The sequence below is a fragment of the Mesocricetus auratus genome, unplaced genomic scaffold (genome assembly GCF_017639785.1).
Source record: "Mesocricetus auratus isolate SY011 unplaced genomic scaffold, BCM_Maur_2.0 Super-Scaffold_100026, whole genome shotgun sequence".
NCBI lineage: Eukaryota > Metazoa > Chordata > Mammalia > Rodentia > Cricetidae > Mesocricetus > Mesocricetus auratus.
Window position 1 is genome coordinate 12,572,415 of NW_024429207.1, and position 21,005 is coordinate 12,593,419.

Below are 21,005 nucleotides of genomic sequence, written 5' to 3' on the forward strand. Positions count from 1 at the left end.
TGTTAGGAAATGTTTCAATGTGGACAACTCAATAATAGTAAGTCTCCCCCTCTCTGTGCAACCTTGGGGAAAGAGAATGTGTGCATATATAAGCTCAACCGGCTAAGTCTGCCTTTGTTATTCATGTGAATAGGGCTTCGGGGCTGGCCACTCTGCACTGACAACCAATAAGGGGGCTCGTCCCTGGGACAGGCTAACTGTCCTTCCTCAACAGTTGTTAGCTGTTGCCTGCAATTCTAGAGGCTATCAACTTAAATTTATGTGTGTGTGGGGTAGATGGGAGGAGTTAGAGGGAGGTAACTGGGTGGGGCTGGAGGTCGGGTAGGGAGGAAAGTAGTATAATGTATTTCAATTAAAAAATATAGCCAAATAAAAATAAAAAACAAATTAAAATATGTTTAAGTAAAAATGAAAATCTTTTAACATGGAACAGAATGTAAAAATCAGATGTTGCACAGACCTCCTATCTGGCTAGAAAGCACCTCTTCATTTCTAACACCCCAACCTTAGAGAATATATTTTTCTCTCAATGAGTATTCCTGGCCAGCAGCTATGTGGAAATTTCCCACTTATGTTCTCAAAGCTCAGCAGAATAACTTTAGGCAGAATCATGGGGGAGTCACGTGACACACAAAACCCCAGCAGTGGTTATCAGAGTCACCGTCACGGTCCTGTAGTCTGGAAAGCAAGCCCTGTGTCCACAATGGACATGGACACCTTTTTACCTGCTACTCTCAAATGGGAGGCCTAAGGCCTGAGAACAAATTGACTGTCAATAGCATGCTAACTGTCGGGAGGAGGCAATGCTTTAAGTGTCATCCTTAGAAGATAATTACCTTTAAATGTATATCCCCATGCTTAATCCTAGTTTAGAAAGCCGGGTAAGGGTTTGGTATTGTTATGACACCTAACTGAGGGGCTAAATTTTTCTCATTCATTAGCTGGAGAAGACAGAATCTGTGTGGACTCCGAGGTTACTGGGAGATTTGAATGAAAAACAGCTGGAGATGTGGCTCAGCGATCCAGGCCTGTGAGAGCATGTCTGAGGCCTCAGCTGAGTCCTCAGCGCAAAAGAAAAGAAAAATAAAGGGGGAAAAAAAAAACCAAAGAAGAAGCATCACAAAACACTGGGAAAGTAAGCATCGAGTTGGAGTCGGAATGGGAGGAAATGAGCAGAGCCTTCCGTGTTAGGAAGGGAGAGAGCCCATTTCTGTAACCACAGCCCTCAAAGCAAGGTGAACCAGACTCCAGACGTGTAAGGCATCGCGAGACCTACCAAGCGCCATCCAGATGCTGAATCTGACCCAAGTGTCTGCACTTAACTGGACCATCAAGTAAATGTTGACCAGGATGCTGAAGGCTGGCAGAAAGGGTAAGAACGGGACCTATGGGAAGAAACAGCCTGTGAGTATAGTGTTACTGTAAAAGCATATTCTCCAAGTAAGTGCAAGGGGTGTTGATATCTGATATGTAATCATATCACTAAATTTATAGTCTCAAAAAAAATAAAGAAAAAGGAGACCCTGAACAAATACCATCCCTGTAAAAACTAGTGAAAATGTCCTTTCACATTACTGGCTGAAGTTGAAACACAGTCACACCTGTAGATCATCAAGACCCCACAGGGCTTAGGCATCTGTGTAGCTCAGAGGTTACTGGTTTCATTTGGTCATCAATAGGGAATGCTTCTAGAACTCAGGACACATGTAGCATCCTGGGGGAACCCTTCCAGGAAGCTCTGTCCACACCCAAACCTACTGCTAGTTCCAGTGGGGCAGGATAATTTAACTTGCAGATGAAGGCAGCTGGTGGGAATAAGTCCTCACAAGAGGACTTCGAATTTCTGAAAATAAAACCCTCAAATTATCTCCTTTCCTTCATTTCTTTCCATCTTCATTTAACTTTTAATAATCTCATGAATTATTTTTCTGGTACTACAGACTGTGCAACACAAAATTTGTTCACTGTCTGTATGTATGAATGCTCAAGTTTTTGAGAAGGGGAGTGAGACAACTCACGTACTGTGACTAAAGGGAATTCATCAAAGATTCTGACAAGCTTATTCACTGCTTGCTTTTGCTTAGAAAAATGAAACAAACACAGACAACACACAGAGGGAGTGTACGTAACAATTAGGATTTCCAATTACTATTTCACATACCATGAAGGCCACTTTTTGCTGATTCTGTGGCTGCCTCCAAATGGTCAGAATGATGGCAGCGAAGAGGACAAGAAACAGGGCGAGGAGAGCCAGACTCCAGGCTTCCAGTCTGGCAATGGCCTGGACGCCATACGTGGTTAGGATGCTCATGCCCAAGATGAGAAAGGCTGTGGTGGTCAGAACACAAGGCAGAGTCAGCTCACATCCTTCCCTCATGTCTCTCAGGTCTAGTGACCTATCCTGGCACAACATCAATTTCTCTGTCATCTGCTTTGCCACAGACCCCTCACTTCTTTTCTCCTGTGAACAAGAGACAGCATCCGGCTTTGTCCGTCATGTGACCAGGGCCCCAAATTTCCTATCCTCAGACCATATGGATAGGATGTTTCTGGTGGTGTGTGGCTTTCAATTTTTTTTCTCAAATGAAGTATAGCAGCTTTGCTTATTTTAGGCTGTTACGAAGGCTATTTGTTAGTGCAAACAAACAATATCGCATGATCTGAATCTCTCTTCCACATTCCAGGCAATGATATCAGGTTTCTTCTGATCACCAAGAATGTGATAAATAAAAGTCCCTCCTATTTACTCTCAGGGAAATCTGTTTCTTCCTCGTTTGCCATGACCTTATTGTACAATCCTCAGGAGCAAGGACAGTCTGTCTCACTATTCCAAGTGTCCAGAACAGTACTTGGCACACAGATAATGCCCAGTAGATGTCACTAAACATACAGAAGATCAGGTAGCCAGATGTGCAGACAAGTCTTCCCTATATTGTTTCCCAAAACCATCGGGTTCCAGCTCTGCTACCTGACCCGATTCTTTAATGGATTACCTTGCGCTAATGGAGTGTGCCAGTTTATAATTCTGCCACTCTTACTGCAGAATTCCTTGCTCTCGTGTGCATGTGTGCAACTGTGGGAGCATGTGTGTCATAGCACGCCTGAGGAGGACAAAGCATGGCCTTGGACGCTGGTTGCCACTTGCCACCTTGTTTGAGGTAGGGTCTCTTATTTGCCACTGTGTACAGGAAGCTACCGGCGAATTCTCTTTCTAACTCCCACCTTGCCATGGTCACACTGGAGCTACAGGCATGCTTACCCAGCTTCACGGGGGTTTTGGGAATCTTAACTCAGAGCCTGACATTTGTACAGCGCGTGCTACCCACAGAGCCATCTCTCCAGCTCACAAATCTTCCTACGTAACACAACACAGCCTCAACTACCAGTCCCTCTCTAGGTCAAATCTCCTGTCTCAAGTTGGCTGCTAAGGTATCCCAGGCAACGTGAGGCCCTGTCCTTTGCCTTCCACACATGCTGGTTCCACCCACCCGTATCTGTTGGACCTTTCGACAGCTGCGGTGGAGACTTACCCAGGAATCCCACGAGAAAGCTCACGAGGGAAGCCGACTGTCGTGTGGGCAGAGCAGAGGGGTTGAAGAGGGTCTGGAGGCTGAAGCCCTGTCCTTGCAGCATGGTGACCTGGGACTCGCTTTTCGAAGTCGCACTGGTACATGAGTCCAGAATTTCCTTCTCAGGGGTGTATTTGGGCTGCTCATAACACAAGCCAGGTTGGTACCTATCCCCAAATAAATATCAGTGTCTTTACTTTCATTGGCCCAAATGAAATTGTCACCATACACTCCTTGGTGAGACACTTTACAAAGCCACCATGTGTGTAGTCAGGTGACACATCTCATGTCTCCAACTCAGTGTACTGAGCCAGGCTACAAACCTCTTAATCAGATCTGAACAGCAACTCTGAATCCACTCACATTGCTATTTAGTCAGAAAGTTGTACAGTAGATGCCAAAAAGTTAAGTTAAAATTAAGGTGAAGCAGGATGGTATCTGAAGCCTCTGGTGCCCAATGGAATTGTAATCCATGAATATATCACAGAAACAGCCACAAGCTTTGGAGTACAGAGTCTCCGGCTTCAAACTCAAAGACTCCTATCAGCGTCTGTCCCTCTGCCCATGTGTCCTGATTCATCTAGCTCCACCCAGAAATGCTCACACAGCTACTGGGACACCCAACTACCCCATGGCAACATTTTCCTCTGTTATTTGCCCTGTTCCTCTAGAGCTCATCAGCATAGCGTGCTTCTCTTCCTAGTACCTATACCATTAGCATTTTGGTACAAGTTCATCCTGGCATGTTTGCATACATAAACATTTATTATTTCTTAATGTAAATTTATAATGTTATTAATACAAATTCAAGCACTATGGCTTTGTCCCTTCAAACTGGAATAGTTATCTATATGCCAAAATATTAGTTTTTACTGTAGAAGAAGCTACTGGATACATGCACCTTCATTTACGTCACTATTCTAGTGATGTTACTCATATTCATGTTTTCTTCATACTTGTCAATCTACCTTTTCTGTGACTATCATCTACATCTATTTGTTGGTGTCTCCTTGATAAGGTCTTTATGAAAAAACCTTAGCACTAAATTACTAATGCCAAAAGTACTAATAAGTACACATATTTGATAGATATACATTTATTGGCTTGAAAAAGTATCAGGCTGTATTGCTAATATAACAAAGGCAGTATTATGGAGCAGTCAAGACAGTCAAATAGGGCTCTATTTGTCAGTCTGCTAGTATTTACAAGTCCAAAGTTACAACATGTTTATGTTCCTCCACACGTGAATAGACTGCCTTGGAGACTGGGACAAGCATTGGTAAGGTTCAAACTCTACTTGACTTTTTGCTGAAAGCCACATCTGCTCCCCATACTCCATCTTACTGCTTTAATGGCCACGGCCTTCCACTTTGGTGAAACCGCTGACTCTCTGCAGTCCTTACTGTCTCTACTCCCTGTATCCCACCCAGCACGGGCCCTTCAGAACCAGCAGTCACCTGAGGATGAGCACACAGGCTGCGACCAGAGAGTAGGCCATGAGGGTGCCAATGGACATCATGTCCACAAGAGCCTTCAGGTCAAAAAGGAAAGCCATCACAGCTGTTGGGAAACAGACAAGAAAGGTCAAACCAAAGGCCTCTGAGGACATTTCTTATAGCTGTTCACTCAGTCAGGAACAGCTGACTGACACTTTTCTGTTTTGGTACCAATGACAGATCAACGTCACATCATAAGATGGTCTCTGGTCCACATAGACTGCTAACATTAAGACTACAAAGACCCCAGCTCTTTAGGAAGTACTAAATACATCAGGTATAATTATTTAAAAACAAACTTGGCTTCACTAAGTGTGAAAATATTATATGACAGAATACTGTCTTTCGAGGTCTTGGAAGGTAAACAAACATTTGCTAGGAAATACCAGTTTTCTGGTTACATTATCAAGTCATAAGCAACTTAAAACATTTTAAATAGTCTTTACAAAAATAATACTTATTTTTCAATGAAATCACATTAGTCAAATTAAAGTCACATGCTTTAGAAGACTGATTAGATGTGAAAGATCAACTTACGATCCTGTACACCAAATCTTGACAATGTTAAAAAGTAAAAATACCTTATTTTAGCTGAACTTACTACATAATACTCTCTATCTCTGTAAATAGATAACACCATGTTCAATTTACATGGTGTCCTAGACCTCTTTACATATTTTATAGTCTATGAACTCACTTATCTTCAATCAATGATCCTAGGAGGCAGAGGGAATTGCTTTTTATTTGACTATTAATTAATTAATTAATTAATTAATTTTTAAACCAAATCCAGCAACTTCCCAGTCTTCCTTGATAGGATTATTCCTGTTTTATAGACAGGTTGATGTAAGGTTACAATGGGTAGATATAGACAGGGCTTTTCCTGTCCTTACAACCACACAGTATTTCATCTTCTCTCTGAATACGCACCACATGCCTTGCTAGGCAAAGACTTCATTACTAGTATAACCATATAATAGATTATTAAATTGTATCATGCTTGTAATGACCACAAATAGCCAAATGCTGATTATTCATATAAACTCTCTGATCTAAATTAAAAACATGCAAATTTGGGTACAAGAAATGTAAAATACACAATATTTTAGAAAGCATTCCACCATTAACTGTCTTATTAAACTGTTAAATTTCACTCTTCCTAAATGAAGGAAAAGCTAAATTATCTTTAAAATTCTATATTCCAAGAAGAATTATTAATGGGAAGGTTTCCACTTTGTGGAGAATTATTTATGACATGGCTCATCTCTAACATTACAATAAACTGGTTCTAAACCTTCCTAATGCTTTGACCCTTAGTACAGTTCCTCATGTTATGGTGACCCCCAACAATAAATTGTTTCATTGTTCCCTCATAACTGTAATTTTTTCTACTGGCAAAATAAATTATTCTTACATGCTGGATGTCTAATACATGACCCCAAAGGGGTCGAAACCCACATGTTGATAACCACTGACCTAGAAGAATCTCCATTTTATTGGGGCAGAGATTTAAGCCTGAGAAAAATAAGTGATTTGACTTTCTCACATACGTCAAGTGTCAGATTTAGATCTGCCAGGTGAAAACTACTTATACACATACTTCCTGACTTGAAAGAAACACTGGCTTCGTATGGAACAAAACATTCTTGATCCCAACTTCCTAGCACGCTAGAGTCTAAACAACGTCAGAGATCTTATTTGAACATCTGCTCCTCAGACAGCTTCAATTCACTTTGCTATAAAGCTCGCTACAGTCTTCCTCTCCTTCCTGAGTCAGGCACTTACGACCATTGTCTCGGTCCATACGGTCCCTGGAAACTTCCACACGCTCTAAGAATCTGGTCAGAGGCAGTTGGCATGGACATTAATTATAGCATATCAAAACATAGGCAATCTGGATTCTAGGAGCAAAACCTACATGTCCAAACTATTGAGGACAACCAGGTTCCTACTGGGGACTGAGAAGGTGCAAGTCTAACCCTGCTGGGCAGTGAGGACAACAGCCAACTTCGGGTTATCTTTGGCATTTTTCTTACATTAGTCTAAGAATTGGTGGAGTTTAGCTTTTCAAAAGTCCTTCCTGCCTGGCGGTGGTGGCCCATGCCTTTAATCCCAGCACTCAGGAGGCAGAAGCAGGCGGATCTCTGTGAGTTCGAGGCAGGGCTGGTCCGACAGCCTCCAAAACAATACAGAGAAACCCTGTCTCGTAAAAAAAAAAAAAAAAAAAAGTCCTTCCCACAATCCAATATTAAGCCATGATTCGATTTAGAAATTATTCTGTGCCCAAATTATAACTTATTCATCAGTTAGAAGAGTGATACCTAATATAGTGGCGAGTCATTCATAACTCTTTACACACATTGGTTAGATGCCTGAACGGTTAAAGTAGTAAAAACAGAATCCCCAGTGATTAGCTATGAATGAATTTCAGTGTTTTCACCATCACCATAATTGTCAGATGTTAATTCCAATACCCACACACTAATTTACCCATGATTTGGCTCTTAACTTACATGCACAGCATGCAGACCCTTTTTAAGTCCATGCATGCGCACAGCACATTTTAGTCCAATGATGGAGAAACCTGTGTTTGTAAGGCTTACCAGCAATGACCCCCGCAGTCAACGTGGCAGCAACGGGTGACTGCCTCTTACTCACTTGCGCAAGAAATCTAAACAGTAAGCCATCCCGGGCCATGGCAAACAGAATGCGGGGTAAGGGGAACATAGAACCCAGAAGACTAGAACAGAAAAATTCATAATCCAATGTGAGTTGAGTATTATTCTGCAAGGGTACATATAGGTACACAAAGAAATCAAAATAGGAAAGTCACAAAGTTATTCAAGTTTATGTTAACCAAAACAGAAAACCACCTAACTGTCCACATTCTCCAGAGCTCTTGATGAAAACGATCCCCCTTTTCTTAGTAAAAGTCAACGCTCTCACCTGCCACAGCACCCGATGACAAAGTAGCAATTATTGGTGTCTTCGTTTTGGAATTGATTTGAGCTAGACATTTGAAAAGCAACCCATCCTCCGCCATAGCATAGATTACACGAGGCATTGGGAAAATGGATCCAAGAAGACTGAGTAAAAAGCAAAGACATGCAGTATGGCAAACACAGTCATGCATGATCACACCCCGAATAGAAACACAGTGATTGTATAACATTCAGCATGGCAGCTGGGATCAAGGACTCACATAGTCTTACAGTGCACTACGGTTGGGCATTTAAACACACCTGCCAATAATGGCCATGGTGTTGCTCATTACTCTGATAAATATTTGCCCAACAAAATTATAAGATTAAAAACAATATTGCAAGTCATTTGTTTATATCCATGGTTGTTACGGAATTAAAACTGAATTAGGCTTTGCAAAATAAAATTAAGTATGAAACACTGAGATGTTTTAGTGTTAATAATTCAGAAAACAAAATTCCCAAATTAATGGGTAATTAAAAAGATTAATCAATTTTATGTCACAGTAAGTCACCCATTTATACAGTGATTATATATTTTCATATTACTATGATCTTACATCCTATAGCTTGACCTTTGCTACAAGTAATAGCTCCAAGCATCAAAATTATTAAGGTAAAGAATGGCTTAAAACAACGTACTATAGATTTAGTATATAGAAGGAGCTACAATTAAATGTTAGTAACAGTGAGGTTTAATGTGCAATTGTTGCTTACAATAAATTGAATTTTTTATGTTTATTGCTTGTGTCATTCCACAGATGATTCAGTTGTGAAAGTAACTACTTAAGAAAAAGAGGTAAAATATTTGATTTTGGAGGTCTATTTTTTGGAAGGGCTGGGCATGGTGGTTCATGCCTAACACCCTATCAGTTGAGACGCTGAGGCAGAAGACTGCTGAACGTTTGGGGTAGCTTGGACTTCATAGTGTGTGCCAGGCCAGCTGTGGCTATATAACAAGATCTTGTCTCCAAAAATATCTATTTATTTTCTTTATCTTTTCCCCATTATTTACGGAATACTTTATTAGTTTCTGTTACCAAACCCACATAAGTAAGACCATATATATTTAATATAGTGTGTTATCCTTGCATAAATGAAAAAAATAAGTTTAGCATTTCTAAGCTAATATGGCTGTTGGTTTCTGTACAATACCAACTCAACACAGTAAATTGAGAAACCTTTTTTCAAAGTTGACAGCATAGCTAATGTTTCCAAAAATTCAGTGTGTGTGTGTGTGTGTGTGTGTGTGTGTGTGCGTGTATGTGTGTGTGTGTGTGTGTGTGTGTGTGTGTGTGTGTGTAAGGACCAACCATAGTAGTGGAATGTGCATTAATAGTTGATGTAGTTACAGGGGACTCTTTTCACCCCTTTGAAGATCATGGTGACACCACATAATCAAAGTTTGGACTTTAAACTCTTCAAAATTCTTCCTAGTGAATCCCATTAACAGCAGATGACTAAGAATTCCCAAACTTACTTAGTATTGTTGGGACTAGAAACTAAAAACATATTTGAAAGAAAAAAAAATAAAAGCCACGTTGATAAATTATATTGAGAAAAATTTCTAGTTTCAGAACTGTGAGAAGTGTTTTCAATTTTGAAAAGGAATTCTCAGGCAATAGCTTTTCCCTGTGTGAGAAATTTATACTATGAAGTATGGCATGCATGAACTAGAATCAGATGCTTTGTTTCAGATCATATGAGAGAGAGGCTCTGGAAACCCGAGGCATGAACTACAACGTATTAAGTAAGTAGCTAATTTGAAAGTTTGACAGTCAAATTCCCTTTTCACATAAATAAAGAATTTCTGCTGGTAATTTCAGAATGGTATGTTCTGTCTCTTGAGTAAATACATTCTGATCAGAGCTAAAGGAAAAAAGTACATTTAAAAAATGACACAGCATATGCCTTCTAGTCCCAGGCACACTGTTTCATGAAGAATTGTCCCAAGTGTGAAGTCTATGTATAATCTCCGACTGAACCAATGCAAGCAATACTGATGCCAGCAGCATGAACATCTCAAAGATGTCTAACATAATACTTTATTATGTATGACACAGATATGTATGTGTCCCAGTGCTAAGTTACTATTGAAACTTAGACCACCATTATACTGAAAAAAAAAAACTGACTCAGCTGATGATGGTCACTTAACATCTTTGTAATATCTCAAAATTTCTAGACAGTGATTCTGTGCAAACTAGTCATTGTGTGCATAGTTGTATAATGCATTCCTCATGTTAGGATATTTTTAGACTATATGAAATCAATCTTGTGGTAGCAGTGGCTATGGTGCTGGCCCAGGGCCTCCAGTCAAGCATTCCACCACAGAACTATCCTTAAAACCCACGAAAGCAAATCCGAAGACATTGACTACACTTTGTAAGACCCCTAAGAGCCCCGGTCCAAAGGACAGTACAATGTACCTTGTTGACAAGGCGCAGAGGGATCCTGCTGCAACAACATATTTGGCAGGACCCCATCCAACGTATTCAAACGCTACAGGGAGTGGGCTTTTCTCATCCAGGAGGTAGTAAGGCATCATAAGCGTTAAAGCTGCAGAAACCCCAAAATAAGCCATAAAGCAAACCAGTAGGGAAGTCACTATTCCAATGGGGATAGCTTTTTGGGGGTTCCGGACCTCTTCACCTAAGGAAACACAAACAGAAGGTGTGCATGGTTAGTAAACAGCTAAACAGCTTAGGAACTTCCTGTCGATCAAATTCCCCTCCTCAGTGGTCATTCTACCATGTTTTTGTCCCTTCTGCATTCTTTTTTTTTTTTTTTTTTTTTTGGTTTTTCGAGACAGGGTTTCTCTGTAGCTTTGGAGGCTGTCCTGGAACTCGCTTTGTACACCAGGCTGGCCTCGAACTCACAGAGATCCGCCTGCCTCTGCCTCCCGAGTGCTGGGACTAAAGGCGTGCGCCACCAACGCCCGGCCCCTTCTGCATTCTTAGTGGGTTCTATCTATTTCCTATAAAGTTTCCCTTCTCTTCTACAGGATACTTCGCTAGTAACAAAAAATGATCCAACTGTCAGAAGAAGAAGAAAAGAATGGAATATATACAACAAGTCAGTTTTCTATCTTCAAAAGGGTGTGTGTGTGTGTGTGGAAAAACGCATGAGCACGCTCAAGTGTTTAGGTCTAGAAAGGCAGTTGATGTCATTTGGGAAACAGTCACACTGGTACTCTGTAAGCTTTTGAACTGCAAGGTTTCAAGCAAACTTATTTCATTTATTTATATGAAACTTTAGTTTCTATAAAAAAAATCAAAATATCCTTCTCACAAGATTAACATTTGAAGCTCTCCAGACACAGTCAGTTACAAGGCTATTCAGGGGGAACCCTGAAAGATAGTGGATGAGTATTTTGTCACTTGGCATCAAGAGAAAAGAGTTGGTATAATATTTTGCCTGGTGAAGAATGAAAAGACAATTTAAGGCAATGACCATCTGCAGGGGACAGAACTTTTAGTTAAAAGGTTAAGGATGGAACTGAGCATCGTTTAAGATCACTCATCTGGTCAGCCAGATGTGCAGGCTTAGGTTGTCATCATAACATCCTCAGGCAGCTCTTGACAGGACCGATGCTCTGTGAGTTTCATCAAGTGGCTTTCGTAGCAGATGCAGCACGGGTGGCAAGTGGACCTGGAGTTGGTGCCCTTCCCACCCTACATCTCAACCTCTCTCCCTGACCCTCTGCTGTACCCGTGGCTACCCCTGTGGTACCCCTGCACTGCCCTTACCAGTCGTTGCAATGCAGTCAAAGCCCACAAAGGCATAAAAGCAGGTCGCAGCACCAGCCAAGGTTCCCGTGAAGCCATAGGGCATAAAGCCACCAGCCCCATAGATGCTTGTTCCATTTTCAGAAGGTGGTTCTCTGAAGAAAAGAACAGACCCTGTCAGCTGCTTCATGGAAACTGTACCTTCTGGTGATTTCTCTCAGACCACATCCTTGGAAGACTGCTGGTGCTCATTGGCTCTTTGGAGCTAATGTATATAAACCCACAACTTTATTCTGTCACCTTCTTCTCGAGAACATGGCAGACTCCCTCACAATGACCCTCTGTGTCATGACATCCAATTACAGGCTATTCAACGACAAATACAGAAGGCCCAGGCCAAATTGTGTGTGTGTGAGAGAGAGAGACAGAGAGACAGAGAGAGAGAGAGACAGAGAGAGAGAGAATGTGTGTGTGTGTGAGAGAGAGAGAGAGAATGTGTGTGTGTCTGTGTGTGTGAGAGAGAGTGTATGTGTGAGAGAGAGATAGAGAGAGAGAGAGGCAGAGAGGTTCTCACTATGAGCCCACATTGGCCTGGGATCTGCAACATAGCTCAGGCTAGACTTAAACTTGTGTCAGTCCTCTTGCGAGCACACTGTGCTGATCTACACAGACATGCCCTAGATGGAGCACACAGGCAAGCAGGATTTTGACATCTGAGATCCCGCATGTGAGCCATGTTCTACGATAAAGGTGAGAAACTTTCTCTTCATCCCCTCCCCTCAAAGAATCAATTCTTAACTCATGAAACAAAAAAGAAAGGTAGACCGTACATCTTTAAAATTCATTTAAGGGGCTGGTGAGCTGACTCAGATATAGACTGGTGACAATGTAAAAGCACTTATCTCCAAGCCTGGCAACCAGTTTGATTCCCAGAGCCAGAACATTATCTTGGAAGAAGGCAATCAACTCCTGCAAACGGTCTTCCAACATCTACACATTCATCTCAGTCACAAACACACACCATACCCCCTCCCCACACACAGACATACACTCACACCCAGATGCACACAAACGTACACACTGAACAAATAAAATAAAAATATAAAAAGCCCATAAAATTTACTTAGAATGTAGTTGAAAAAGTAGAACAGAAGAATCCCATAGGCTTGATTAATCATAATGAAAGTGTCACGTTTTACCATATAGTAAAAACTATAAAAATTAGTAGACACTATCAATGGCATAAATAAATTAAAAAAAACACATACTTATACCTTACAACATGTAATAGATACCTCTGCAATCTTTTTTCCACTTAGGAAACTAATACTACTAATAAGAACAAAATGGCCCCCAAATGAATGGCAGTAATGGGAGGTGTGGCCTTATTGGAGAAAGTGTGTCGCTGTGGGGGGTGGGCTTTAAGGTTTCATTTATACTCAAGCCACGCCCAGTGTCTCAGACCACTTCCTGTTGCCTTCGGGACCAAGATGCAGCTCCTTCTCCAGCATGATGGCTGCCTGCGTGACGCCATGTCCCACCATGATGATAATGGACCAACGCTCTTAAACTGGAAGCCAGCCGACTAAATGCTTTCCTTTATCAGAGTTTCTGTGTTCACGGTGTCTCCTCACAGCAGCAGAAACCCAAACTAGGACAGGCTCCCAAATAGTTTTCAAGGGATTCTCAGTGTAGCTCTAGTTGTCCTGCGACTTACTCTATACATCAGGCTGGTCTCCAACTAAGAGATCCTCCTGCCTCTGTTTCCCAAATACTGGAATTATAGGTGTGCACCGCCACGCCTAGCTTCCAAAATTCTTAAACGCCAGAAGGCATCCCAATGAAACTGATGGCCCCAAAGGAGAAACCACAGGATGCAAGAATCAAAAATATTCCCAGTTCTTCAGAGGTGGTGAACTAGTGGGGAGCCAAGGGCGAGCTCGGGCAGGGGCTAGACTCTGCCCTAGAGGCTGCCCTGGGAGCCGGCAGCTGCGCAGCTTCACATAGAGGCTCAGGGGGAAGCACACCCAGATCTTAGTATGGGAAGCCTGGGAAGAGGAGCCGCCCCCTAGAACCATCCCCCAGAAAGGTCTCAGCTGCTACAGGACTGAGAACTGATGCTCTTCAGAGAACTTGCGAATAATGTTCTCTTAAAATATAACAGAGAAAGGGGAGCGGGGAGGGGGAGCGGGAGCGGGAGAGGGACTAAATAGTTTACCTGGCACTGGCTGATATATTTTTGAGAAAGTCTTCACTGATCTTCCAGTTAGCCACATTTCCTTTCACAAACCCGGCCACCATTACAAAGAGGAGGACCAGGATATTAATAGCCGTGAAGAATTTATTCACCCAAGCAGACTCCTTTACTCCAAAAGACAGCAGACCTATGGAGAAAAGAGAAGGCAATGATGTGGGCCATTCACCCTCGCAAAAGACAATGCTCTCCTGATGCCAATAAATGCATTGGCTAGTATTGCACCAGTATCCATACATTTACGTCCCATTTCTTCAATTCTATGGCTAGTTCAGTCATTAATCTTTTTTTTTTTTTTTTTTGTGAAGCAATGCCTATGGAGACACCACTGGTTTTGATTTCTGGAAGCGGGCTATGGTCACGGTCAAGAGTTCCACACTATCTGTGTAAGTCTAGTAACTCTGGTTATTATTACCATGGTAGGCACAGGCACAACACCTCATTTAAAAGGCTGCCCTTAAAAGCTATTCCAGGGCTAATGTAAAAGTCTGCCGTGCACCTTCTGATTATATCACCAGAAAAGAATTCTCTTAAGGGCTATGCCAAAAATGCTCTCTGTGAAATCAGTTCTCACCTGACAGATCTACTTTATATTAGGATGTAAATATCTTATTCAAGTAGTTTGAAAAAAAAACAGTATAAAGAATAAAGATCAGCTATGGTATCCCCACAGATATTTCTGCACCAACATATTTATCATCATCAGTTTTAGCAGCTGTGTGACACACTATGGGGAGATACTTTAATCCCTTATTTATAGACAATTAGGTCACTCTAGGTTTTATTTTGTAAACAGCACTGACGTCACTGACATCTTATTAATACCCCCCCCTGCATTTTCTAACATTTTCCTTACAATAGTCTACAAATTAAGAGTGTGTGGGAGGGCATGCACTGTGTGTGTGTGTGTGTGTGTGTGTGTGTGTGGTATGTACACATGTCTGTGTGGGTGTGCGCATGCGTGCATGAGAATGCACTTGGAGGTCAGAGGCTGCTGTGCGCGTCCCCCTTGATTGCTCTGTACTTCATCTGTGAGACAGGTCTGTCTCCCACTGCATCCATGCTCCGCGGTTGACGAGGCTAGCTGTCCAATAGGCTCTATGGATTCCGGTCCCCACCTGCCCGGTACCCCCACCCCAGTGCTGGGGCTACAGATGCGTGTTGCCATGCCCAGCTTTTAGATGACTTCTGGAGACCCAGACTCGCATTTTCATGCTTTCACGTCAGCATTTTATCCACCGAGTCCTCTTCCCAACCCCAGGACACGCATTTTTATACAAAACAAGATCTGGCCCCATTTACATTACACATGTTTTAAGTCAGAGTATTTTATTCAAACTGATTTATAAGAGGTATTTATATATTAATGTTATCAGCTCCCTGCCAGTCATTCATGGTATATATTTTCCATCTCCATCATTTTAGGAATCACTTCACTTGGTTTATTTCAGGGGTTAACTTAGAGCAATGGCCTTGTGTGTGTTAGGCAAATGCTCACAAAGAATTCACTCCCAGCCCAATAACTTGCTTTTAACCTTAACACATTGCCTACAAATGTAACAATTTGTTAGAATAACCCACAGGGACCTATTTTAGTATCTACTTTTAATAAGACTTCCCCCAAAACTTCAACCCTCCTTTCGGTTTTTAAATGCTTATTACACTTATCCTATGTGCATCTTTAACGCACCTGACATGGTAAATGAAGTACGGATCTTAGTTCCACTCTCACTGCTGGGGCAGCGGTTGCTATGAAAACACAGTGCCGCAGATGTGCTAGGCTCTGCCCTGTATCCTCAGCACCCAGCATCGCAGAAGCAGAGCTGTGCAAGCATAGATGAGAGCAGCTGCGCTTTCCTCTCCTGCATGTACAGCTTGCATTCTGACATAACGAAAGTTACACTGAGGGCACAAAGGAACGCTGTGGGGTTGGCACAACTACGGACTCTGCCATTGGCTACTGGGTTAGACGCCTCTGGTGTACACCTCCAAGAACAAAGCCACAGCCATGTTTCCTGTTCGGTTCCAAACATGCCAACACATGCTCTACTTGAGTTCTTATCTGCCACCAACAGATTAGATTCCAATAAATGCCCCATCTGAAGGCTGCACCTACTCCCCTTGTGGCTTTACCAAAACAACTTCCAGCAGACATACGGCATTGCACTTTGAGCAAACACTTACAATGGGAGATTTAAATTTTCAAACAGTCCAGGAAGCAAGTTCTAATGTAAGTTTATACTACATTTAAAGAGAAGACTGAAGGTCGATGAACAGAGGATGAAGACTCAGCCTAAAGCCGAGGTCTCGTTGTTATAGATTTAACAGTTCTGAACATGTGTCAAAGCTATGGGCTTCTCATTATTAAAAAGGATAAAGCTGAATATGTTAAGTTTATTGAAGCCATTTCCAAATAAAACATGATAACACTAACTAGGCTGTTTAGAAACTAAACCGAGTCAATGAAGTTCATTCAATGCCATTTAATGAAAAATAATGCATGTATTTCTTTAAAAAATTAGTGAAATTAAACCTATTTGTTGGGTGGGGAGGGAGGTGGAGTGAGCTCGAGTGCAGAAGTAAAATGACACCTTTTGGGAGTTGGTGTTTCTCATTTCACTGGGGGACTGAACTTGGGTCTTCAGGCTTAACGGCAGTCACCTTTACCCACTTATCCATGTTACTGACCCTTAACCCAGTCTCTCAACACTAGAAGCAAGGTACACAATATTTTAGACCTCTGAAATTTGTTCATGTGTGCGTCCTTTCCTTTACAATTTTTTAATAACAGATTTTTAAAAATATAAAGGTACTTTGTGAACCATGAACTTGTCCAGGTAAAACATTTCCTAATAGAAAAATTACTTCTGTCACATTCATCAAGCCCAGGGAGAACACAGAGATGAGGCTGGACAGGAAACCAAGGAGCCAGTTACTCAGGGTAAATCAAGAAAGAATCCGGAACAAACAGACCGGCTCAAGAGGGTCTGTAGACAAGAAGGACAGCCATAATAGAAAATGTCCAAATAATCAATGTAAGGGACAACAGGGATTAACTATGCTTTCAAAACAGGACTGGCTGCCATCTGGTGTATACTGCACTCCGAGCAAGGAGCGGTGTGAGGCATCTGTGGTACTCACATTTCACGGATGAACATACTGAGGGAGGAAAGGGCGAAGCATGCCTCTCAGACTCTGCAAGTAGCGAGAGCAGAGAAAGATGGAAAGCCCAGGTGCTCCCACTGTCGTTTCTGAGCCTCTTTAAGGCACTATTGTACCACGCTATTGTCCTACAGCAAGTATGTCTCTCAATGGGATATCTGCATTAGAAAATGCCCAGCGTCTCTCAATTAATATCTGCATTAGAAAATGCCCAACGAACTGAACGCTTCCTTTCAAACACAAGGCTGCAGTGAATACATGACAGAAAATACTACTTTTTTTTCTAGAAATGATGTTTGCTAACAACCCTGGTTGCATTTAACATGATGAAACAACACCATGAAATTCTACGTTTTTTCTTATAGAAATGCCCTTCCCATTCTTGAACGTCTCTTATTAGTACTAAACAACCTGACACTCTCCAAGCAAAAGCTGACATCTCCATCCTATGACTTACTGAATTCCAGGTTCCTTCTCCTCCAAAGCGAGGGCTCTCGCTTTCATGCACATTTAATCCTATTGAGAAACATAGAGGAGATGAAGCCCGCAGTGACCCAACACTGAATGTACGGGCCTTGACATGATATGCTGACCTCCTTCAGAGAACCCCGGCTTCAAATCTGTAACCTACTTTGTCAGGGCCCACTGGTGTGGTTTGTTACAGGGATCAGCACATGATTGTTTTTCTTACCTGCCAGAAGTAATATAAGGCACACAGCAAAAAAGTCTGGATACTCGGCCAGCCCGGTGTAATTCATTTTGAAGTATGTCTTGAAAAACTGACCAATCTGTTTGTTAAGAAGCTCATCGAAGGTGCCACTCCATGCTCTTGCAACACTGGATGTACCTTCCCAAAGCAGAACATTCAGAGAATAAAAGGTTACTGGTAGAAAATTAACAGAACTCACCTGCTTAGTTGTTTGCTGGATAAACCTGGCTTAATTCACACTGACTGAAAACTTTAACCCTATTAGAAAGCCAAATTACTATATATTATATCATATATTTATATTTGTACATATAAAAAGCTATATATTACTATACATATAGTAATATATGTATGACAAGAATACTTTTTTTTTTGAGGCAGGGTCTTGCTATGCAGCCTGGGCAGACAGCATATAGGTGTGTAAATGGTCTTACCAGGCAACTTTATTTGCAATAAAGAACTATTTAGAGGCTAGGGAGATAGCCACACAGTTAAAACACTTGCTGTACAAGCAAGATATCAATTCAGACCCTTAAGGAACGACCACTGGGGAGCACAGCCGGTAGGTCTAGCCTCAGAAGGCAGAGGCAGTGCCCCAGAACAAGCCAGCCAAGGCTAGCTGGAGGAATGTAACCACTGGGCTCGACAGAGATCTCCTACCTCTGAGCACAAAACAGAAGAGCAAACGAGGAAACTTCCAGACACATTCCCTGCCCTTCCCGTGCACCTGAAGACAGAAGCATGTGCAGCAGCATACATGTGAACACACACACACACACACACACACACACACACACACACTCATGAAAAGAAAAAAAAAGGTATTCTGAAAACTTCAAACCACTTTCAAACTCATTAAGAATCATGAATTCAAAGGGGAAGTGAAATCAGAGACTTCGGCAATGTGGGCGTAATTTAGAGATGACAAAAATGAGACAGGGAACAAATGATTCTCTCAGAAGCACCCCACAGCTGAGAAGCACAGGTTTAACCCTAGTGCCAAGGCTCTCTGGAGAGCTATTTTTACCCTGTATACCCTGATATTTGTTTTTGAAATATACCTATGACATATGACAGAATGAGATTCCAGCCAGTGATGAAGGCCCACAGTTCTCCAACCGTTACGTAAGTGTACAGATAAGCAGATCCAGTTTTGGGAACCCGGGCCCCAAATTCAGCATAGCAAAGGCCGGCCATCACCGAGGCCAGGGCAGCGATGAGGAAGGACACCACGATACTGGGGCCAGAATCTGCTTTGGCGACTTCCCCAGCCAAGACATAAACCCCAGCGCCAAGAGTGCTTCCAACTCCCAGGGCGATGAGGTCCATGGTAGTTAAGCAGCGGCAGAGCTTGGAATCTTCCAGACTGTCCAGTGTGACGATTTTTCTCCGGATCAAACATCGCGCAAAAGTCAGCACCGCTCCGCAGGGAATCATGGTGAAGAGACCAACCTAGGGGAGAAAGGAGAGAAGGGGTTACAAGCAGGGGTTTGGGGCCATCTCCCCTCCCCTGAACAAAGAAAAACAGCGGACTCCCTCTCAGATACTTTGTTCAGAGCAACCAGGAGCATTAAAGACGAGAAAGCTGCACGTTTCTGGGGTTCACTCGCACATACTAAATTAAGGTGGCTTTGGCCTGGGCCGGGGTGGGCGGGGCGCGGGTAAAAAGGTAACTTAAAAGATTCACTATTTGGTCCAATTGGAATTTTGTAGATACATTGAAAGGAATGCATTTCTTCTTAGATGGCAAATTTACCCCTTACTAGAAGGCAAGGTTTAGATTCTGCCCATGAAACCATTTTCTTCTTTAATCCTTCATCCAATTAAGGTCTCTGAGCCTTCTCAAATGCCAAGGTTGCAGAATGGGCACACATGTGTGGCCTCTCATTGAAGGGATCTGCAGTCTAGCCATGGCCTAGCAGTAGGTAAAGTATGCTCGCAAGCTTTACCGAATGTGCCAGAGCCACCCCACTTTCCTCTTAAGCAGGGAACAAGGAGCAGATGTAAACTTACTAGAAGAAAAACCTGCTTCCAAAGCTCTTTTGTAAGAGCTTAGATTGCTCTTATGAAAACTGCTATCCAGCTGTGCTTCAAGTATGCATTGGCTCGAAACTACATGTGCTTATTGTGCTTGAGATTTTAAGACAAGTCCAAAGTCTATAGTGTTATTTTGTGTTCTTTTCAAGTGAGATGAATAAGGAAGAGAACAAGTCCCATTCTCCACCATTGGTCCAATTTAACCCTGGAAAATACCGCTATATAACACAAAGTGTGGATTTCAGTAACACACACACACACACACACACACACACACACACACACACACACACACACAAAAGGTCTGAACCCAAATATTAACCTAACCATATTTTTATGGTGAGTCAATTTTTACTTCTATTTGTATCTCATCCAATACATATCATTATTATCTACCTCTGATTAATTCCAAGGAATATGTATAACCTATGTGCAAAAGAAATTTCGCAATTTTAAAAGTCTATTAGGCTTCGTCTACAGAGACATGGAATTCAGCAGACTGAAGGCAACTGAGGAAGAGGGGTGGAGTATGCTGTGTTTCTGTCAATGCCACTGTAGACATTAAGTCATGTCTGCCTGTACTTCATGCACTGAACACCAGCACAATGATCCACTGTTGTAGGGTACCGGTCCCTTCAACTTCATCATATGAGACTGCTGAATGGGACACTCACCCTATGTCCTTGGCTTTAGGATATATGAGCTCTAATATCCCCATGGAATCAGGGATTCTGATGATAGCGGAAATAGGTACATTTCTTTTTTTGAACAAATGATTATTTTGTTTATTGCTAAAACAGTAGCTTTGTTTGAGGAAGAAAGATGCTGAGATTGAAGATAATTAGACAAAGGGGTCCTGAGGGGATAAGCACTATGCACGTCTCTATTTGATTTTATTGATACATGTGGGTCTTCCCCAGCCATCCCAACCTGAAGAATGACAGTGTCTAAGTGTTGGTACTTCTTGAGCAACCTGGAGATGTAGCTTCTAAAACTTTTTCAGTCCAGGCCATCAGTTTGACAGCAGGGAATTCTGGGTCTAGTAAACCCTCATGCCTGATGAAGTTAT

At 42.1% G+C, this 21,005-nt stretch overlaps 1 protein-coding gene across 3 annotated transcripts in view; it reads right to left on the bottom strand.

Annotated features, from left to right (window-relative positions):
• The window catches only part of Slc7a2 (solute carrier family 7 member 2), a 57,897-nt gene that overhangs the window by 5,322 nt on the left and 31,570 nt on the right, over positions 1 to 21,005 (bottom strand). For all 3 annotated transcript variants that reach the window (XM_013110805.3, XM_005066643.4, XM_013110806.3), the window contains exons 2-11: positions 18,961 to 19,351; positions 17,882 to 18,037; positions 13,993 to 14,158; positions 11,796 to 11,929; positions 10,476 to 10,698; positions 8,012 to 8,151; positions 5,027 to 5,129; positions 3,531 to 3,736; positions 2,162 to 2,328; positions 1,277 to 1,385 (exon numbers count right to left, since the gene is read on the bottom strand). In XM_013110805.3, coding sequence (XP_012966259.2) covers positions 1,277 to 1,385; positions 2,162 to 2,328; positions 3,531 to 3,736; positions 5,027 to 5,129; positions 8,012 to 8,151; positions 10,476 to 10,698; positions 11,796 to 11,929; positions 13,993 to 14,158; positions 17,882 to 18,037; positions 18,961 to 19,351 — 1,795 coding nt within the window. The remainder of the gene's footprint in view (positions 1 to 1,276; positions 1,386 to 2,161; positions 2,329 to 3,530; positions 3,737 to 5,026; positions 5,130 to 8,011; positions 8,152 to 10,475; positions 10,699 to 11,795; positions 11,930 to 13,992; positions 14,159 to 17,881; positions 18,038 to 18,960; positions 19,352 to 21,005) is intronic.